Source organism: Octopus sinensis, linkage group LG3 (assembly GCF_006345805.1).
Source record: "Octopus sinensis linkage group LG3, ASM634580v1, whole genome shotgun sequence".
NCBI classification, from domain to species: Eukaryota; Metazoa; Mollusca; class Cephalopoda; order Octopoda; family Octopodidae; genus Octopus; species Octopus sinensis.
In genome coordinates, this window is record NC_042999.1 from 53,774,577 (window position 1) to 53,797,076 (window position 22,500).

The 22,500-nt window shown below is 36.4% G+C and overlaps 1 protein-coding gene across 1 annotated transcript in view; it reads left to right on the top strand.

Moving 5' to 3' along the window:
- Positions 1–22,500, top strand: part of LOC115209746 (para-nitrobenzyl esterase) — a 110,239-nt gene that overhangs the window by 76,858 nt on the left and 10,881 nt on the right. Inside the window, exon 2 of the mRNA XM_029778257.2 lies at positions 19,189–19,430. Coding sequence (XP_029634117.1) covers positions 19,189–19,430 — 242 coding nt within the window. The remainder of the gene's footprint in view (positions 1–19,188; positions 19,431–22,500) is intronic.

The following is a 22,500-nucleotide window of genomic DNA, read 5'->3' on the forward strand; positions in this document are numbered from 1 at the left end:
TTATTTGGCCGGCAGTTCTAACTACGCTAAATAATTGCAATTGTGAGATGAACCACTAAAACAAAATAAAATTTCTCGTTTTTGTTGAAAATTATTTCATTTAGAAATCTGTCTTTACTTTTGTCCAGCCTCTGTTTCCTTTGTAAAGCAACAGGTTTACATTTGTTTTGCACATTAACAATTAAGGTTTGTTATCCGACGAACTTCCATTACGTCAACCTGATCAATTACTTGCAGTTTCCTAGTCTTTAAATCCACCTCCATTGAACTTTGATCGATATTTTCAACTCAAAACCTTACATGTTTCCTCTTCTTTTTGGATAGCAATGACAAATTTCAAGCATTTTGTATTTTCCTTTTTTAGGTTTATGAAGGTGGGTAAAATAAAACATGTCGTAGTAACGTGTCTTGTCATTGCGATACTAGCGTGGCTGAATAAATCCAGTACTACCATGTTGACATTCATTACGCCCCGTGGTTATCCAATATTCCCCATCACACTCATCTTGATTTTTTTTGGTCATTCATCAATGTCAGCAACGTTGTTGTTCTTTTTAGACGCTGTTTCATAGTCAACTTTTTCTGGTTAATGATGGACGCCTTTCGCTGCACTTGTGGTAGTAATTCCCACATCTCCAGCTTCAACCCGTCAAAGCACCGCCGCCACTCTCACCACCACTACTATAATATGTTAATCTCTATGTTTTTATGTCGTCAATAGTTTCTTTATTCCTTTTTTCTTACTTCACTTTAGGTTTTGTACATACAGAAAAGTAATGCATCCCAATGTCTCCAGTTCTACTGCTTTCTCTCAACAACAGAGAAACAATTCAAGGAAATACACCTTTAAAAACAAATAGTTTATATGAATAAACATGTAGACATCTATATCAAGTCAAGGCTGTAAGTGATAAAGGAAACGTCGCACATTGTATCATGCCATAAATGAAGCAATTTCACAACGTAGAGTACCAGAGCGATTGCAGAAAATAACAAAACAAAAGCGATGAGTGAATGTGGCAGCAGAAAGAGGAAAACATGAACAGTTATTTATAGAAGTTCTGGAAAAAGTTATATAACAGGTGGTTTGGCAGTGAAACTTAATTCCAAATAGAATAGATGTTATGTCAGTAGTCCCAAGAAGATTTTGGTTATATTGGAATAATTTGATTTATCCAGCAATATAGAAGTTTTAATGACTGCACTTACAATTTCAATAAACATTTAATTAAAGAAATTATTATAATTTCTAAACTAAATTCCTATATTAATTCCTTCTTGTGTGGAACATTCCCAGCAGAAGAAAACAAAACGTTGTAAGTCCGTAAATATCTCGTTCTTTAGCTAATACAGGAAAGCATAGACAAACTTCGTCATCACAAATTTCTCTTTAAATCGTGGTGTGCGGAAGCTTTAGAATTTTAATTTCTGCTTCGAATGTTTGTAATGCGTGATTTATTCATGATATAGTTTTCTCATTTAGATTTAGTTCTGTTTTGATATCTCCCACACGGAAATTACGTAGAAAATTGACTGGTTCCCGGTTTTACAGTTATTTGTATGTGTCTAGGAAACTTTCTTGCCAATAGAGAAAGAAGCAGTTTCTATCCTAGATCCCAGGCTCCTTCATTAGAATTTCAACATCAACAACAGGGTAATTTGTATGTATGTAGTATGTATGTATGTATGTATGTATGTATGTAGGTATGTATGTGCAGATCTGTATGGTTTATGTATACATTCTCATGCATACACTTGCATATCTAGACAAACTCATATGTATTTATGAAGTTTATCATAAATAGTAAACTTCTGGAACGTTTTACAGATTTTTACAGTTCCAGTGATGGATTGGACCTGTAGCCTTCATATTAGATTTATCCTTTCAGGTTTTGAGAAGCCTAATTTCTCAAGATTGGTATTTAGTCAGTGTGTTACATATCTCATGACCTCAATAATCTGGATTGAGTAACTGCAGATTTCTAGATATTTCAGCATAGGTGTTCTCTTTTTCACTGATTTTCAGCTTTATGTTAACATCCGCTGGGTAGCTAAGTTCCATAACTGTGAACAGTTTCTCTTGTCTGTCCCAAACCATATCAGGTCTGTTATGCTTACATTTTATTGAGGTCTTCACTGGAACATTCCACCAGTATTCCTTTTTATGATGTGGCCATGGCTTCTACCATATTGAAGGTTCTTATTTCTTTGTCCTCGGGATTATCCTTGCGACGAATTTCATTGTAGAATGTCCTAGCTACATCATGTCTCATCGGCAGATAATATCGTGATGACATTTTTAGACAACTGCTTATGATGTGGGTGTTATCTTCGGCTTTAATTCCACAAAGTCTACAAAGGTTGTCACATTTTACGGCTTTTTTTGCATCTCTACCCCTTTTGTGTACCATGTACTTGATTAATATTTCCTGTTCCTAGATTGCAAACGCATACCCTTCAAAGTGGGAGGTAGTACTCAGGCTATTGGTCCATGATAAACTGCTTTGATGATAGATGTTACAATCATCATGGAGCTTTCTACTTACATATCCATGCATAGTTTTCTGCAGATACAGGCTCATCCTTTCATCTGAAGACACGCTGCTGTAGAGTTGTTCAGTAAAAGAGGCCGATAGAATAAATACCAGGCTTACAAAGGATAAGTCCAAGGGTTGACTTCTTCGACAAAACGGCGGTGCTCTAGCATGGCCACAGTCAAAATGTCTGAAACAAGTAAAGGAATAAAAGAGTACATACTTAAATACATGCATTCATTCATTCATACATACATACATACATACATACATACATACATACATACATACATACATACATACATACATGCATACATACAAACAGACAAACAAACAAACAAAGAGATCAGGTTGTTCTGTGTGTTGACTACTTGAAATGAGTCCAAATTTTCCGGCTAGTTGACATGTTTGAGACATTTACAATGTTGAGCCTACGAGAAAACAGCTTAAAGTCAGTTATGTTACCAAGTGAACCATGAATTTCGTTCACAAGAAAATCCCAAGAAGTCTCTCACTCCTGAACATGTCAGAAATTTCAATGGACAGTCAGAAACTGAACCTCCATTATTAATTCAACACCTCTATTCCGATAGAGCAGCCTAATGGTATGCCATTTGGTTTTTGTGGTTTTGCATTTAAAATATAAACAATATTAAATTAAAGTTTATATTTAGTCGTGTGGAGTTAAATTAAAAATTGCACACAATAATATAGTTCTTATCTGATTAAAGATCTCAATTTTATTCAGTGGTGATGGTCGGCATCACAATATAATAACTTGAGTGGTTTAGTCGATCTTATTCATGAGAAAACTAATTATTAAACCCAATAATTATTATTGCCTGATGAGTTTAATGCATCGAAATGAAGAAATAGAATCGCCAACTTTTATTTAGAATATGATAAATATTAATTATGGATATTCTTCGTTGCCATTCAATTTGATTACTGTGTAGGCTGCTTAATATTTATGTGTATTGCATCTCAGAAGTATTCCGAGAATTTGGTCAATTTTAAACATCTAGTCGTTCATAGAACCTGAAGACAGTTTAATTGCAAAGACTGTGCAAAAGAATCTCTAAATGGTTATTAATGGCTCCCAAGCATCTGTCACGTAAAGGCTGTCACATATGTCACACATTCTACTGCATTTATCTAACTCTGTGTGTACATGCAAATTACCACACGCGCATGCGCGCGCACACAGACACACACCTGCATATGTATGCATGTAGGTAGATTGGTAGGTAGGTAAGTAGGTAGGCAGGTAGGTAGGTAGGCAGGTAGGTGTGTATATATATACGTATATATATATATATCATATATACACACAAACACACACACACACACACACATATACATATATATATATATATATATATATATATATAGGGGTTTAGTTCACAAGTGATCTAAACGAATAGGTACGCTAGGTAAGTGCTGCAACGAATTACTAGGGTTCCAAGGATGACTTAACGCTTGTTGTCCTCTTTAAAATGCAGTCGCATCTATGGGCTTTGTCATGTTTCTTTGGAAGACATTAAGCATGTGATTAGCAGATATCCTAAAATGTCGTAAAGCAGGTTACAATGCCAACCACTGTCCTGAAATAAAAGATAATGCCATTTTGTTTTAGACATTACCAACACAGGAACATGTATAATGCATAAAAATGAAGCTGGACCTCTGTGGATCACATCCCTACTTCTTAACATAGTCGCCGTTTCTCTCAATAACAATGTTCCACCTTCAAATGAGAGCATGTATCCCTGACACGTAAAATACTGTTGACTGTTCTTTGAGCAACTTCTTCACTACAGTTTCCACTTCCTCGTCACTGAAATAATGTTTGCCTCCCAAACCCATTTTCGTGGGGTTTCTTTAAATCCACTCACAAGGCTTTGGTCGGCCAGAGGCAACAGAAAAGGCGCTTTCCCGAGGCGCCACGCAGTGGGGCTGAACCCGGAACCATGTGGTTGGGAAGCAATCCTCGTATGTACATTAGATGCAATAGATTTTGTAGGAAATGATTAATAACTAAATAATTTATAATGGAGAAAATGAACAAAATTAGAGAACGCAGGGTGTCAAATTGAAAAAGTAAATTCTGGCAACACTCCGACCGATGTAAACTAAACTGACTTAGCGGCACGAAGATTGATATTGATCAATAGGGAATTAACAGCCATGGAAATCCGATGCAAAACATGATGAAAGCCACAGAAGGCGAATGGTCACGTTGAAAAAAGAAGAAGGAATAGCAACTTCTGCTATCGCCAGAGATATTAACAAATCAATGAGTGTTGTTTCAAGAATACACAGGCTTTACGAAGAAACAAGCCCGTTTGTGTCAGTAGAAGAACAAAGGAGACAACGGAAAATAAGTGTTCGGCAAGACAGTGTGATTCAGAGGCTGTCGTTAAGAGACCATTTCGATACTGCTGCTGGTATTTTTCACCAACTAAATCATGATTACGGAATGGCTATGTTTCGGAAGACTGTGGCTCGTCGTTTTTAGGAAGTCGGATTTTATGCCCGTTTCCCCGCCATTAAACTTCTCGTTTCGAGAAACGCGGAGTAGATGAAACAGGGACAACTGATGAAGGGGAATATTCTTTATGTTGCATGCCTCGTTTCTCTGTTTGTTTTTATTCGTTGTTCGAAAAAAAGTTCGTGTTCTATGATTTTGTTTTTATGTTTTCGTTTCTCATTGTGTTCAACGTTTTTTTTTTATGTCCTGTACCCATATATGCATGTATATATATATATATATATGTTGGTATGTACATATATGTATGTATATATGCATATATTTATATTATATATATATATTATTCAATTTGCCAAAACATTTTCGTCGCTTTGAGACCGCGACCTGCTCACTGGCAAAATACCGTACACCACAATATTTTTCCAGTGAACAGGTCGCGGTTTCAAAACGACGAAAATATATTGGCAAACTTAATTTAAATCTTGAAGTAAATCTAACGGTTTTTGTGTGTTTTAATGGTTTATAAACATCTTCCACGCTGCAATTTGTTTTCGTTCCAGCACCCGATATCAGATCAGGTCACTTGCTATGCAAGTACATCTGCGTAACATATATATATATATATATATATATATATATATATATATATTTCAACAATTGAGGGTAAAATTAATTAATTATTAATCAATTTCACCAAGTATTCAGTATGCAAAGGGACCATTTAAGGCGAATTCAAATTATTACATTATATAAAAGGGCTTAGTAAAATAAATTACTTTGCCGCATACTGAACTCATTAGAAATAGTAGCTAAAAAAACTTTTTTAAAACTATTTCTAATACTTAAAGAAAACCTCTCTCATATAGTGTTTGCTCAATTCAACTCACGAAAGTATGGGGGTAAAGACATTAAAAAATCAAATGCAAAGGTTATTGAGAACGTACGTTTCAAGATTAGTCAACTCGACATTTCTATCATCAGCTCAGAACTCCTTGGTTTGGATTTGAAAACACTGAAAGTGGGAGCATACCCTTTCGGCTTCTTATCGCTTCTGAAGATCTGCTCGAAACTAACAGTGCCAGCAAACTCAAATATGCAAGCGAAGAATTTCTGCTCTCCCCTTTCCACCAGCGTGGGTTAAAATCAGTAAACACTATGCTTTTTCGGTAAAATCCGAGGCATTAAATAGAGAGAGATGAATTATAATTTCAACAATTGAGGGTAAAATTAATTAATTATTAATCAATTTCACCAAGTATTCAGTATGCAAAGGGACCATTTAAGGCGAATTCAAATTATTACATTATATAAAAGGGCTTAGTAAAATAAATTACTTTGCCGCATACTGAACTCATTAGAAATAGCAGCTAAAAAAACTTCTTTAAAACTATTTCTAATACTTAAAGAAAACCTCTCTCATATAGTGTTTGCTCAATTCAACTCACGAAAGTATGGGGGTTAAGACATTAAAAAATCAAATGCAAAGGTTATTTGAGAACGTACGTTTCAAGATTAGTCAACTCGACATTTCTATCATCAGCTCAGAACTCCTTGGTTTGGATTTGAAAACACTGAAAGTGGGAGCATACCCTTTCGGCTTCGTGTGTGTGTGTGTCTGTGTCTGTGTGTGTGTGTGTGTGGTGTGTGTGTGTGTGTGTGTGTGAGTGTGTGTGTGTGCGTGAGATCACGCGATTTTGTATGCCTGTATTTATATGCAGTGATGAGTAATATATATACACGCTTCAAGAAAAATTGTTCTTAATTAATTGAAAATTATTCCCCCTTCGAGGGAACTGTAAGCAAATGGTTTGCGAAAACGGTGAACAGCTCCAAATGAGATGGCGAGATAATATCAAGTTTTAAGAATCATCATAAAAACTGACATAGAAATGAATTATTTCTCTTCGTTGATTTTTGTTTAATTCAACCAAATTCCTGCATTTTCATGTCAAAGTATGTAGCTTTGTACTGCTGACGCCTATTAAACAGAAATACACGTTCCCAATAGAGCTCTTATTTTCTGACAATCAGATTGTCATCTCGTCACAAGAAATCTTGATCCTTGCTTTATTTGCCCTTCTAATTTTGAATTGATTTCATCGATGTGATAATGTATTCTTCTCCTTTTCTCTCCGAGGAATATAAATTCTATAAAACTCAAAATTTCTAGAATTCTATCCCATTCGCTTTATTTGTTTTCATCGATAAAATTCAAACCATTCACCAGACCGAGTTCGTTATTTTCATTTTGCGGGAGGAGGTTGTGTGGGTATGTGTGTGTAGGGATCGATTGTTAGTTGAATGCATGCGCACTGACCCCGCTGTGTACTATCTTGGGCGAATGTCATTCTCTATAACTTTCAGTCGATGCATTCCTAGTGTGTGAAATCGAGTTGACTAGAACTGTGGAGAATCCCGTTGGGTGGATGGGACATGTAATTTCAGGAGATTCAGGTATGTCACACTCACTGTCATTGAGCTGGTTCCACTCGAGAACATTACTAAAGGTATACATAGGCGTAGGAGTGGCTGTGTGGTAAGTAACTTGCTTACGAACCACATGGTTCCGGGTTCAGTCCCACTGCGTCGCACATTGGGCAAGTGTCTTCTACTATAGCCTCGGGCCGACCAAAGCCTTGTGAGTGGATTTGGTAGACGGAAACTGAAAGAAGCCTGTCGTATATATATATATATATATGTATGTGTATGTGTATATGTTTGTGTATCTGTGTTTGTCCCCAAAACATCGCTTGACAACCGATGCTGGTGTGTTTATATCCCCGTAACTTAGCAGTTCGGCAAAAGAGACTGATAGAATAAGTACTAGGCTTACAAAGAATAAGTCCTGGGGTCAATTTGCTCGACTAAAAAGTGATGCTCCAGCATGGCCAAAGTCAAATGACTGAAACAAGTAAAAGAGTATATCTGGAGAAAAGTCGAGTAGCAAGGGGCGAGTTATGCGGCTGATCGAAAGGTATAACCGCCCCCTCGAATCAACTGAGTAATATTTCCATTTTATTATGTTTTGTTATATTTCGGGCCAATAAAAGTGACACGGACTTATTCTATTTCGGTTCTTTATAAATAATTGTTTGTTTTATTCATTCGGTGAAGAGTTCCTTTAGATTTGGTTCCCCAATTAATCAATCATTCATTCGATTAGTTAATTGGTTAACTAGTTAACCAATTGACAAATAAATAATAAAGAACGGACAGACAACCAGTGGGTGGGTTTATTATTGGCATAATGACCGTCCCAAAATACACCAAAATATGTATCGTCACACATCTTCAGATGAAGAATCTTATAAACCAAATCCAACAGTCCGGCTCTTTTAATTCTTTATTCCACCAAACATGATTATAGTTATTATTTTTAGCATTAGTACTGTTATTATGATTATTATTATTTTTATCATTAGTACTGTTATTATTATTATTATTATTATTATTATTATTATTATTATTCTTATTATTATTATTATTATTATTATTAATTACATTAAAATTATTAATAAAGCCATTTTCAGTAATTGTGTCATGTATTTTGCTTCAGCTCTTTAGTTGATTAGATATTGTCAAAATTGTTCTAAGATCATAATTCTGCTTTTCAATACTCAATCAGTCTTGTCCAGTCAGTCTTGTGCAATTCAATGTTTGTTATTCTGTTATTGATTCGAATGGCTATTATTAGTGTTTCAAAGTTTGGCACAAGGCTAGCAATTTCGGGGGAGAGTGAGTCAATTACATCCCACCCCGGCTCAGTTGGTGCTTATTTTATCGACCCTGAAAGGATGAAATGCAAAATCGACCTCGGTTTCATTTCAACGCAGAACGTGAAGACGGACGAAATGCCGATAAACTTTTTGCAGATTCTGTTAGTTCGCCGCCATTAAAGAAGTAATAATATTGAAGAACTGGTGGCGTGTTCCGAGCCTCGATCCATTCTATAGTATGTCTTTATGTTATGAATTAAAGGAAAGATAAAGAAGACCACGTGATATGTTGGTGACATAATTATATTAAATACAGATTGGAGTATTTGGTGTTCTGTATAAAATATAGTCGTATATTTTCATAGTCTACAGAAGATATTCTCTTTTATTTCATATTGTTGTTCTTTTCTTTTCTATGGACGTAATCCAAAATGGGTGGTATGCAATCCACGCACACAAAATTTGGATTGTATTTTGATATTTTAATTTCCTAAGAATTTAACAATTGTTATTATTCTACCCATGAATTTGGTACAATTAGAGATGGATAGTAAATAAAAGCCTAGTTTGGTAATGAAGTCGTATGCAATACTTCTGGGTTTACTCTCACCTTTAAGGTATATTTTAGAAATAAATTCGTATCTTATCCCAGGGAGATACTTTCATACACCGTGATCACATCTAGTGGAAAAGTTTATGATTTCTTTTTGTTGTGAAACGATCTTAACAGCCATTCGCTGATGCACACGTATAAAAATACACACACCCATAAAAGCATGGAAAATCCCCCTGTTGTTGAGTACCTACACATACGTTAACGCAAGGAATATTGGTGGAACATTCCTATCAAAACATGTATCAAGTGTAAACATAACTGGACCGATATTATTATTTGGGACTCCCAAGAGAATATTATTATTTGGCACTTTCATGCGTGTAGCACCATCGAGGTGAGAATCTTTTCTAAAATCAAAGAGAAAGGGAGTAACTATTCACAACTGCTTCTCAGCATTCTGTGTTCTTTCTCCAGATAATAAATTCACATTTATACTAACAACAATGATCGGTGCTCTTCGTTTTGTGACAAACTGGGAAAGCTTAGATTTTCTATAAAGAGAAATCAACCAAATAACTTGCAAATACAGTTTGTAAGTGGAAGAGTAAAAATATGCAAGACTTTTCTCAAGTCCAACTTGCGACGTTGCTTTTGTATGTACATTCAAGCGAAGGAGCTTTACATCTTTGTTAGAGAGCGACTCTTTCCTTACTTGAAAACTTCAAATATTTTTAAACACAAGAGAAAATACATATACAGTGGTCACACAGACATACATACATGCAAAGTTATATACATACATATAAATATATATTTCTTTATTGCTCACAAGGGGCTAAACACAGAGAGGACAAACAAGGACAGACAAAGGGATTAAGTCGATTATATCGACCCCAGTGCGAAACTGGTATTTTATTTATCGACCCCGAAAGGTTGAAAGGCAAAGTCAACCTCGGCGGAATTTGAACTCAGAACGTAACGACAGACGAAATACCGCTAAGCATTTCGCCCGGCGCGCTAACGTGTCCGCCTATATACATACGTATAAATATATATATACATACATGCATGCATACATACATGCATACATACATGCATATATACGTACATACATATACATATATAGATACATGCATATATACATACATACATGCATGCATGCACGCATACATACATGCATATAGGCATCTGAGACCCCTTTCGGTCATGACTGACCATGGGATTGCACCTAGAAAGTTACCCTCCCAGGCACAAGTCCGGGTAAAGTTGTTTATGGAAGACCAGCAGTTGCCCATGCATACCGGCCTCTCCTCTCCACGCCACCAGTGTTATTCAAGGGAAAGGCAAAGGGGCCGATACAGCTTGGTACCTATGACGTCGCAACTCATTTCTACAGATGAGTGAACTGGGGTAACGTGAAATAAAGTGTCTTGCTCAAGAACACAACACGCAGTCCGGTCCGGGATTCGAACTCACAACCTCACGATCGTAAGCTCGATGCTCTAATCACTGAGCCATGCGCCTTCACATATATGCATACCTACATGCATGCATAATACATGCATACATACATACATACATATATGCGTACATGAATAAATACATGCATTTATAAATACATACTTGCATACATATATCCATACATACATACATATATGCATACATACGTACATACATACACATACATACATACATACAGACAGACAGACATGCCCCCAGCGGATGATAACATAAAGCTGAAGATCAGTGAAAAAGAGAATACCTATGCTGAACTATTGAGAAGTCTGCAGTTACTCTATCCAGATTACAAGTTCAGGTTTATACCGACAATGAGTGGGACCCTGGGATATGTAACACACTGCCTAAATACCAGTCTTGAGAAATTAGGATCCTCAAAGCCAAAAATTAGAAAGCTAATTCGAAGACTACAGATCCAGTCCATCACTGGAATCTGTAAAACTGTCCAGAAGTTTATCATTTAAATATATATGAGCATGTCTAGATATGTAACTATATGCATGAGAATACATACATAAAGCAAAACATAAAAATCTACATCTGTACATACATACAAGCATACATACATACATACATACATACATACATACATGCATACATACATACATACATACATACATACATACATACAACATACATACATACATACATACATGCATACATACAAATTACCCTGTTGTTGATTTTGAAATTACAACGAAGGAGACTTGGATCTAGGTTAGAAACCGGCTCTTTCCCTCTTAGCAGGAAATCTTGAAATAAAACTGAATAATGACATACATAAATACATATACATTGCACACATACATACATATACATTGCACACACACACACACATACGTACATACATACATACATACATACATACATACATACATACATACATACATACATACATACATACATACATACATACATACATATACAATGGACATCAGCCCAGTTTAAGGCAACTTAAGTAGCACTTATTACACGTCAACCTATTATTATTCTGGTGAATTCAAATTCCGTAATTTCATAATCTGTGTATCTAAGTGATTAATGCAAATTATTTCTTAAATTATTATCGCCAATAATTAATCATGAAACATTTCAATAAAGAACTCTACAGATTCGAAATACGAAATGCTTATTCCCAAAGGCACACACAATTGCTTTAGTCTAAATTTCAATTATGCATTTGCTAATTATATGCCTGTAGGTTTTTTTTAATTGCTCTCGCACTAAATTTTAATTCGTATTTTTATTCTTCGTAATCAATTATTTTACGCAATATCATTTTATATTTATATTAGTTCCCCCTGAAAGAAAGTTGTTTTCTTGTTCCAGGAAGCGGTGTGATCGTGGTCGAGTGATTAAGACATTTTCTCTTGCAATAATGTAGCTCTCGGTTCAATTTATCAACACGTCATTGTATTAATAGTTATGTATCTTATCTTCTAATACGAGCTGATCGGTGTTTCGATAGATAGGAGATCTAAATAAAAGGATACTCATTTGCTCTTGCACTTATTTTATCTTTGGTAGCAAGTAATATCTAAAAAAGGTTTGTCGGCCTGCCTCATGACCCCAGCGAACAAAATGGAACAGAGGAGGATAGCGATGGAAATGTGCTGGAACAGCTTCTTCGACACACGTGGCTCACGCGTGCTGATAGCCATCTCCGCTCCATTAGCAGTGAGCAGGGATGTGGTCTGAGGGCCTGAACCTTGGAGATCCCTTCTGCCACATCCTCGACTAGAAATTGGCCAATACTTTGATAGTTTGCCCTTCCCAGTCTGGTGAGACCGGGCTGGTATCTGAACACACCAAATTGCTGCTGAAGACGTCATAGCATGTGGTATCCCAGATGAGGGCCCTACCACCATGGAAGGCGAAAACTGTCATACCGTCGCGCATTTTACCGTTCCCTCGGTCTAGCCCCACTGGCTTCTGCTGGGAAGGAAGCCTGTCACGTCTTGTTTTAATCTTAATTTCCGTTTTACTTTTAAATTTTTTCCGTTGCAGCCTTCTTTGTATATATTATTCCCGTGTCCATGAGATATGCACGATATAGACTATGAAGGTTTCAATTTTTATTCAGTTTTTGATTCGCTTTAATGCTTATATTGATTTTCCGATACGGTCAATCGTTTTCATTTAAATGATTCCTGTTATTTTGAACATCAATTGTCTTGCTAAATCAGCTTCAAAGTTTTATTCGATAAATTGGCAATTATCAATATCTATAAAATAATTCTTCTTGAGTTTCGCAACTCATATTGCCGTTTAGTTGATTTTCATGAGCTTACGTGTGCTTGAACGGAATGTGGTTCAAGTATAAAGAATAGCATTTTTTTAAATACTCACGACTGTCAGATGATCTATTACGTAAAGCTTTGAATTACAGATTTGGGCTGTGTCGGTGTGATTTTACGTCTGTTGGTGCCTGCAATGTTAGATGCTAATGCCTGAAACCAGGTTTCTAATTACAGCAGGGGGGTTAGTTTCTTCATTAGGCTTCCTGTAGGTAGTATTTTCCCGTATTCAGGTCTAAGGTTACGTCCAAGAAATCGACCGTAGTCTGGTTGGTAGTAAGCGTTATAGACAGGCCGAATTCTGAATAGTTTTTATCAAGTCGTTCCTGAACTTACCCATGGCGTGGCCATTCATATGGCTAGAGATTTCATCCTCGTCAAAGCTCCCCATAGAGACATCAAACAATGGATCACCTTCTTTCTTTACAAAGAAGGAATCGTCTGCATCAGAATTGACATTCTGGCATTCACGGTGATTTTTATATCAAAATCTTTAATGCTGGTAAACTGTTGAGCAAAAGCTAGAGCCTTCAGGAGGAGGGGCTAGGATATGGAAAGGCAGAAGTCTACGATGTTGAACTGGGTGAATTTATAGTCTGACCTATGCCTGATACAGCGGAACCAGAATATTAAAGCTGCACTGGATTTCCATTGAGTCAACCCTGTAGCCCTTCTGTTGTCGGAGTTGATAGTACCGAGGATACGCTTGCTAATGATATCTATCTCGCTTTTAGAGGGGTTGATCAGCCTGCATTTGGGCTAGGAATGGAAATTAGGCTTATGATCCTTAAGTGTAATATGGAGATGGGGTCTGCGTGACGAGGCGGCCCACTCGATCCATTATCTCAAGGCGGGTAGCTAGCTCCTTTGCTTCTGTGTTTATATCATTGTATGTAGATTTACGGGTTTGCTTGTACGTTTCGTTAGTGGCGCTTGTGAGGAGTCTTGAATGTGTGCAAATGCTTGTTTCATAAATATTGTTTGCTGTGTCTGCGAGGATGACCCCTATTAAATGATCACTATTGGGAGATTGTTTACTTGTGGTCATGCAGTCATTTAGGTATTTAAGGAAAGGGATTGAATAATGCCGAAACCTTACTTTCTTTACAATGTTTCATAAGCCAGTCTCGAAGTTCTCAAGGTCTTTCATACGCAGGGAACACTTTCAAGATTTAAAGCCAAAACCCGCAGATGTAGTAGTGGAAGGGTTCTCGTAGAAGAAAGCTTTCCAGTCCATTCGTTTGTTGACACTTTCGGTAGATTTTCCTTGGAGGTATTTGGAGGTATTCCTCAGTCGTTCGTGAATGGCGTTCAACAGATTTTGGAACGATTGTATGAGTGAGTAGAAAGAAGGGCATTCAACAAGTTTATTGAGAGTTACATGTGTAGATCAAAACAGCTTGATTCAGAATCCTTGATACTCTGAGTTTCAAGTGCGTGGCTAGTCTTCGGCCAGTGGAGTCTGAATAAGAGTTTCATTGAAGAGTCTCAACGTTCTGAGTTAAAATTCTGCTGAGGTCGACTTTGTCTTTCATCCTTTCGGGGTCGATGAATTAAGTACCAGTTGCGTACTGGAGTCGATCTAATCGACTGCCCCCTCCCCCACAAAAATTTCTGGGCTTTGTGCCTGGAGTAGAAACATATATATTAATAGAAATATGTACAAAAGTGATAATCTTCATTCTTTTAGGCACATCTTATTTACGAAGCATTTTTCTTCTTAAATAATGAAGCTTTCTTATTTTCCTAATTTTCAATTAAACAGTATATAATTAGATCCCTGCAGCTTTCTACATCGCACAAATATTAAATCTAAGTTATGTTTTCTATTCTTGTTAATCAATTTTTGTGATCCAATATCGTTTTATTTCATATTATCTCCTCTAATCACACACTTTGACCATATATCGAGCATATCTATGATGCACTGGATAATGATTCTTGTATGCACTACCGTGGTGGTGCCGAGTTCTATCTCATGATATGGCATTCTAATTATTTTCCTTCTTCTACTGTAACCAAGAGTCGGATGAAGCTCTGCGAGAGAAATTTTATTTGGCGGAAACTGTGCGGAAGCCCTCCGTATTTCCATATATTTGTGTATGTGTGCGTATTATGTAGAGAAATAAATAGACAGACAGACTAACAGTTATTCGCAATGGCCTTCTGCACAATTGATATAGAAATATTTGTTTGTGTGTGTGTGTGTGTGTGTGTGTGTGTGTGTGTGTGTGTGTGTGTGTGTGTGTGTGTGTGTGTGTGTACGTGCGTGCGTGTGTGTGAGTTTGGTTTTCTCTGGGATTTCTTTTAACCCTAACCCTTTGCAGAATTCACGTCGGTCACTAACAAAATGTCAGCACTTTTTGCAGCAGCCAAGACAGTTCTTGGGGTTTTTAATTACCAGGTGTGGTCGGTGTGTGTGTTTATGCCTGCGTCAGCTTCGCATTTAGGTATGCGAATATGTATACCATATATAATTGTGTGCATGTGTATACATAGGAACCTCAACTGGAAGATCCTGAAATGTTTAATAAATTTTTGCTGTTTCTCTGATCGATTGTGTCTGGGGATTGCGATTCAGTCTGGTCTGTTCGTTTTTTGAGAATCCAAGTATTTCTAGATTTTTATGTCGATGTTTTATTACAGAGCTCAGTGCACCTGAAATTAATATACGTAACCTGAATATAGGAGCTGTATGTATATGTATGTATGCATTGTGTGTGTGTGTGTGTGTGTGTGTAGAAAAGAGAAGGTAAGGGCGATCAAAAGATACCTAGGTTTTTTGATACAGATCGATAAAATATCCACGAAACACATATAAGTACTAGGGACGATATTATCTTTCGAAGTCCCTGAACGAAGCGCTCCAGTATGACCAAATTCCAGTGAATAAAATCAAAATAAATAATACAAATCAATTATTTCTTACAAACCGTAATTGTATTTACTTTGGTGAAATTTAAGTTAATAATGCAATCTGAACGTATTTATTTCCTCTAAAACACACACTGTAATATTTATATAATATTTTCATAATATGGTTGATAAACTAATAACTGATTATTTTTTTGTAAACTATTTATTTTTCGACTCACATTTGTCGATATTTCTCATCATTAATTCTAGCATTATTTTCTTATTGTTCCTAAATTTATTATCAATATTTAAATTTTACCTTTAACTAGATTCCTCTACGTCAATCTTATCTTTAATATATGCCGTCTATCTTCCTAGTGTTTAATCAATAGATTAATATTTATATTTTAGTAAAAGCTTTCGGTTGTTTTTTATTTAATTTCTATTCGGTTATAGACATTTATTTCTGAAATTTTCAGTTTGCTTTTTTCTTCTTATATTTATCACTGATTGATAATTTTATTTACAAATATTTTTACATCATTTTCAACTTCATCGACTTCGAGATTTTCTGCTGTAATTTATCAATTTAGTATTTATATTCCTTCTTTCAGACTTTTCGTTTTCCATAAAACTGCCATCTTCCATATTTAAATAAGACTTTATCTTTATAGAACCATTTCTATAGAATCGTCTATAAATTTTGTCTCTTGCTAGTTTAAGTTTTCAGACTGCGGTCATGCTGCGCCTCGAAGAATTTCACTCAAGCGAATCTACCCCAGTATTTATTTTCTTTAAGTCTGGTAACGTCTGTCAGTCTCTTCTGCCGAAGCGCTAGGTTCAGGAGACGTAAACACACTAACACAGGTTATCAAACTGTGGTTGGGGAACATACACAGTCACAATCATACACGTACACACACACACACACACACACATACACACACACACACACACACACACACATATTATGTGCTTCTTTCAGTTTCCCTCCATCAAATTCACTCACGAGGCTTTGGTTGGACCGGGGCTATAGTTGAAGACACTTGCCCAAGGTGCCACGCAGTGGGACTGAACCAGAACCAGTGTGGTTGGGAAGTAAACTTCTTACCACACAGCCATGCCTGTGCCTATGTATATAAATAGGAACAATATACATATTAATTTTAAGGGCGGCAAGTTGGCGGGATCCACCGAGGTCAACTTTTCCTTTCATCATTTCGGGGTCGATTAAATAAGTACCAGTTACGCACTGGGTTCGATGTAATCAACTTAATTCCTTTATCTGTCCTTGTTTGTCCCTTCTATGTTTAGCACCCCTACCGTGGGCAATAAAGAAATAAATATGCATATTTTCTCACAAAATATAAGGCTTCAGATTTAAAGTAAGAGTACAATCAACTAAATTTCCCCAGTATACAATAGGTATTCAACATATTTGTACTGGAATGCTGAAATACTACGTCGATATTCAGAGGGATTCGAACTTAGAATCTATAAAATCAGAGCTAAATACGCAAAGGCATTGCTGTACCTCCAATATTGTAGGAAGATTTTATGGTCAGGGATAACACTGCAATTTTGTACTGGTTTTGTTTTATCAGGATACACACTGTCGAAAGCATTTGAGCCAGTTCTCTCGTGAGAAGATACGGTGTTGTTACTTCCTTTATTTCTTACTACAGTTCGACGACATTCGACGATAGTCTCTATATATATTCTAGAAGATCGAACAATATGGACAGTTAGTATGTTTTGCTTGTATAGGTAAACAAGGACTGTATGGTCTGTCCATATAAGTTTGTTGGGGCACGATGTTTGCAGGGGCAATAACATACAACCTATAACATAGATCATATTACACGTATCATACCGCAGTAGAGATTTACCAGTCTTCTTTTGCGTACGTTGGTATATTTTTTCGTCACTTCACACTCAACTGACGAGCACAAAACTACATATAATCAGGACAGCATACAGTCAGTATTAATGTTCAATTTCCAAGGCATTGCATGTCCATGGGGTTATTCAGTGGTGCAGGTTCCAAGGTTGTCTTGCAAGATGTTTTCACTTGGCTGAGGGGAGAGATAACATTATCTAACTGTTGAGTTAATATGTAATCCATATATACTGTTTCTATCGTACCGTGTAAATGTGTTCTTGTTCGTGTACAAATATCTTACCAATCTCTCCAAAAATCAATTATTAATCCTCTCCTTGGTCAACAATACGGACAACGATTCCACGGAACATAGTTGGAATTTCCTCGAAAAAGTGTTGTATGGACTCGCATGTATTATTACTGACCAAGTCGAGATCTATTTAAACTTCTCGTCTTTCAGCTTCCAAACAAAATCAGCGAGTGAGGTTGGGTGTCTTTTGCTGCAAAAGGTCAACAAAAGCCACTCAATACGCACCACACAAACACACACACACACACACACACACACACACACACACACACACACACACACACACACATATATATATATATATATATATATATATATATACAGACACACACGCACACACACACACATACACACACTCATATATATATATATATAATATATATATATATATATATATATATATATTAGTTCAGCAACAATTTAGATTCAAATGAATATGGTACTTAATTTAGATGCACCAGAATGTTGTATGGTGTTATCCATAAAAATTTGCGGGGTGATTATAATCAAAATAAGCAACAAGAATGACTCCGGTAATTTGGTACAATTGTTTCGCACTACATCATTTTATTAAAAGTTGTAATATGGTATTCTGAACCCACCCCCCTTACCCCATTCTTACAACTAAAAAATCTTTATTACTTCTAATCTTATAGCAGTTAGATACAGCCATAGCTTGGTCAGTCAGTAAATGGACTTCACAACCTCATATGTTCTTAAAATTTAAATCTACAGCTTTATCTGTATATCTACCTTTTCTGTAATGTTACTACTTGATTTGAAAGCCTTTGTATTAATGGAAAACGTATGTAATTGGCTGATGAGCACTCAGGCATCTTAAATCTGCTGTAATACTTACAACTTTTAATAAAATGATGTAGAGCGAAACAATGGTACCAAATTACCGGAGTCATTCTTGTTGCTTATTTTGATTATATATATATATATATATATATATATATATATATATATATATATATAATGATTGCATAATGATTTTAATAGTGTAAACGTGTCTTTAACTTCAGGGTTCCACAACTTCCAAACAACATTAAGTGGCCTGTTTATGAGGAGGAGAACCGAAGCTACGTGGAACTTCGTCCAAATATTACAGAAGAGAATGTCAAAACACGTCTGAAAGAAAGTGACTGGATATTTTGGAATGATTTAATAGCAAATTTAGAAAAGCTCAGTGACCCTTCAAAGCCAACGACTGAGGCACCAATGAAGCATACAACAATGGGTCACATGGAAATGAAATCAGAGCCAAGTATTTTAATCCTCTTGTTGTTGTTGTTGTTGATTTTGGTGTTGTTTTTGTTATTGCATTTATTGTTGTTTATATAAATTCCTTTTGAAAGCAATGGCATTTTATAAATGTAATACGAGCGAGTCTGTTTACCAAAGTCACACAGAATGAAGTCCTCTGTTGCAGGAAATGATAAATAGCAAATAATACTTTATTTCAGGCTAAATTTTTATCTTTCACTCTCAGGTCACCGACAAATAGTAATGTGCTATATGACTCAAAAAACCTCATTCTTATCCGGAAGCAGTGAAAACTAGAGTAGGTAAAAAACATTCGAGATATAATACATTTCTAGCGAAAAAGGACTCTCTGCTGACGAAGGATCCATATCTTATGAAGAAGAACCACAACCGAAATTCATAGTCATTCACAAGGAAACCAAAATTCTAATAAATCACTTCAGAAATATGTACATTGAATATCCAAACGGATTATGAACTGAGAATGCAATGGGATTCTAGTTTATACTGTTGCGTCTGTGTAGAATACGCCAGTTCCATGATAACACATGTGGAATGCTTCATTGTAGCATTGTTCTGGGTTGAAAATTCCAAAATTGTCCATTACGAATTCCTGGGGCTTTGTCTTCTGAATCGTTGAAATAATTACTTGAAAACGTCTGAGATTTGAACGAGTATTCTGCCGTTGTTATGTTGTCCCTGAAACCAATATCTGGTGATTTAACCTTCAACAAATTTTTTGTGTATTCGTATAACCCAGAGCAAGATTTCTTCTCCATTCTCGGCGATCTTTACAGTTGTACGCTTACACCATCATATTTTCTCTATTTGGTATTTTACAGTATTTGCATAAATTCGAGTCTACATAAGTCCTAATGCTTTTATACAAGTGAATGTAGTTTTTTTAGGCTCAGAGGAGGCAACTAGAGACAATGCTATTGTTTCTTTTTCCCCATCTTCATATATTCTGTAGTTACAATATCCTGCTTTATTATACGCTTTCGATGATTTATGATGAAGAGGTTTCCATCCCGAGACAAACTCAGGCATCTTTCAGCTTCTGCTCTGAGTACCGTCTATATCTTGTATTGAACTCAGTTTTTAAGAATATATGTAATCGAAGCGCGTCCCTGTGATCCTCTTTCACATCCAGAATGTGTCACACGGAAGATGCCACCCAGAATTTGTTACAGAGAAAGTGCAATGCACATATAGGATATTCATACTACTACTACCACCACCACCATCATCATATAATATAATTTTCAGCCTAGACAGACCCTTGAGCAAACTGAATAGATATAATGGTCCATGGCATAAAGAAGAATACCTCCTATCTCTCTAATAGCGCGATTGTAGATGAGTATGATCGTCTAAGGAGAAAAATCTAGGAAGCATTAACGCAAAATTGATGAAGGCCGTCATTGAAGATACTGGTCAACTTATATAAACTCTAAGCAAATACATTGACCATCGCCGAATTGTTACAGTTACAGAAAATAAAATTCTTGCGAAGTTCTACCATGTAAATCATTCTTCATGTGATATAATATTCCTCGTTGAGATTCGATTTATGCTTCATAGAACAACTTATTTGCAGTGAAATATGAACGTATAATGATAATAATATTAGAATGCAAGGCTTAGGATATATTTGATTCACTATAATCAGGGAATTTTACTGTATAGTAAAGATTTGGAAAACAGATATTGCGATACAAACGAAGAAAATTATGTAAATCCATCGACTTTCCGATATCGGAATATTTTCTGTTGTCTTATGTTGCTGTTACTCTTTACTGTTGGGGTTAAATTTCCCTTTAATTTTCAGAGGGGTTCGATAAAAAAAGGTTAACCTCGGTGTGGAGAGTCATATCTATTTTCTGTGCCTAAAGCCACTCTGTGTTAATGTAAAAATCATCATCATCATCACAACCACCTCCACCACCGTCATCATCGTCGTCGTCGTCGTCGGCGTCGTTGTTGTTGTTATTATTATTATTATCATTATCACCATCATCATTATTGACGCATTGCACAGCTTCCGCCAACATTACAATTCAAAACTTCGCAAAAGCCGGCATTATATAATTTCTGTTATTCGAGAGGGTTCCCAACAGAAACTGGAATTTTGCAATATCATTTCGTTCACTTAGTTTTACATGTTTACACTTTCATCTCCTTCAAAGTATTCTCCATTTGAAGAAATGCATCGGTCCAGACACATTTTCCATTGTTCGATGCAATGCTGGAACTCTTGCAAAGTGATGCCTTTTAATGCTTCCGTCGTATTCTTCTTCACCTCTTCCACATCTGCAAATTCTGTAGCACCATCTTTCGTCACCAGTGGTGACATTCGAAAAAGGGACAAGACTGACTTCCAGCTGTTCTTTCAGTTTATGACGTGTATTCAGCCGTGACTGTCTTTGATCATCCGTGAACATGCGGGGCATAATTTTTGCTGCAACTCTTTCAATTCGCAATTCCTCGCTCAAAATTCGTGAGCAGAAGCTCCAGGACACACCAGTCATATCCACAAATTCGTCAATTGTTCGACGACGGTCCTCCAAGATCAGTTCATGAATTTTCATGATGTTTTCATTCGTTCCGTTGGCCCTGAACGATGTTGGACCTCAATCGACAAGTGACCATTCCTAATGCCTGAAAACCATTCGTAAGTTTGTGTTTTGTTCATGGCTGCGTCTTTGTAAACTGTTTCAAGCATGAGGACTGTTTCGGCCGCCGTCTTCCCTAACAGGAAACAGAAGTTCACGGAAGCACTTCGGAAAATCGATGAACTGGGGAGAAGCACTGCAAAGCAAAGTGGCAGCACGTGGCAGTATGACGTCACCGAATAACGCCGGTCGGCAGACGGATGCCTGAGGGTCGCATCAAGTGATTTCTAGCCGCCGCAGCAGCCTGAACTATAACGGGCTTGTCCCACAGAGAATGTTTTCGACCTTTCTATACAGTTAAGGTAGAACCGTCATACTTAATGTAATTTAGAACATATCGGATTAATTACGCTTATGTGCTTGTTTTGCAAATCAGAAGAAAACAGCGTACTGACG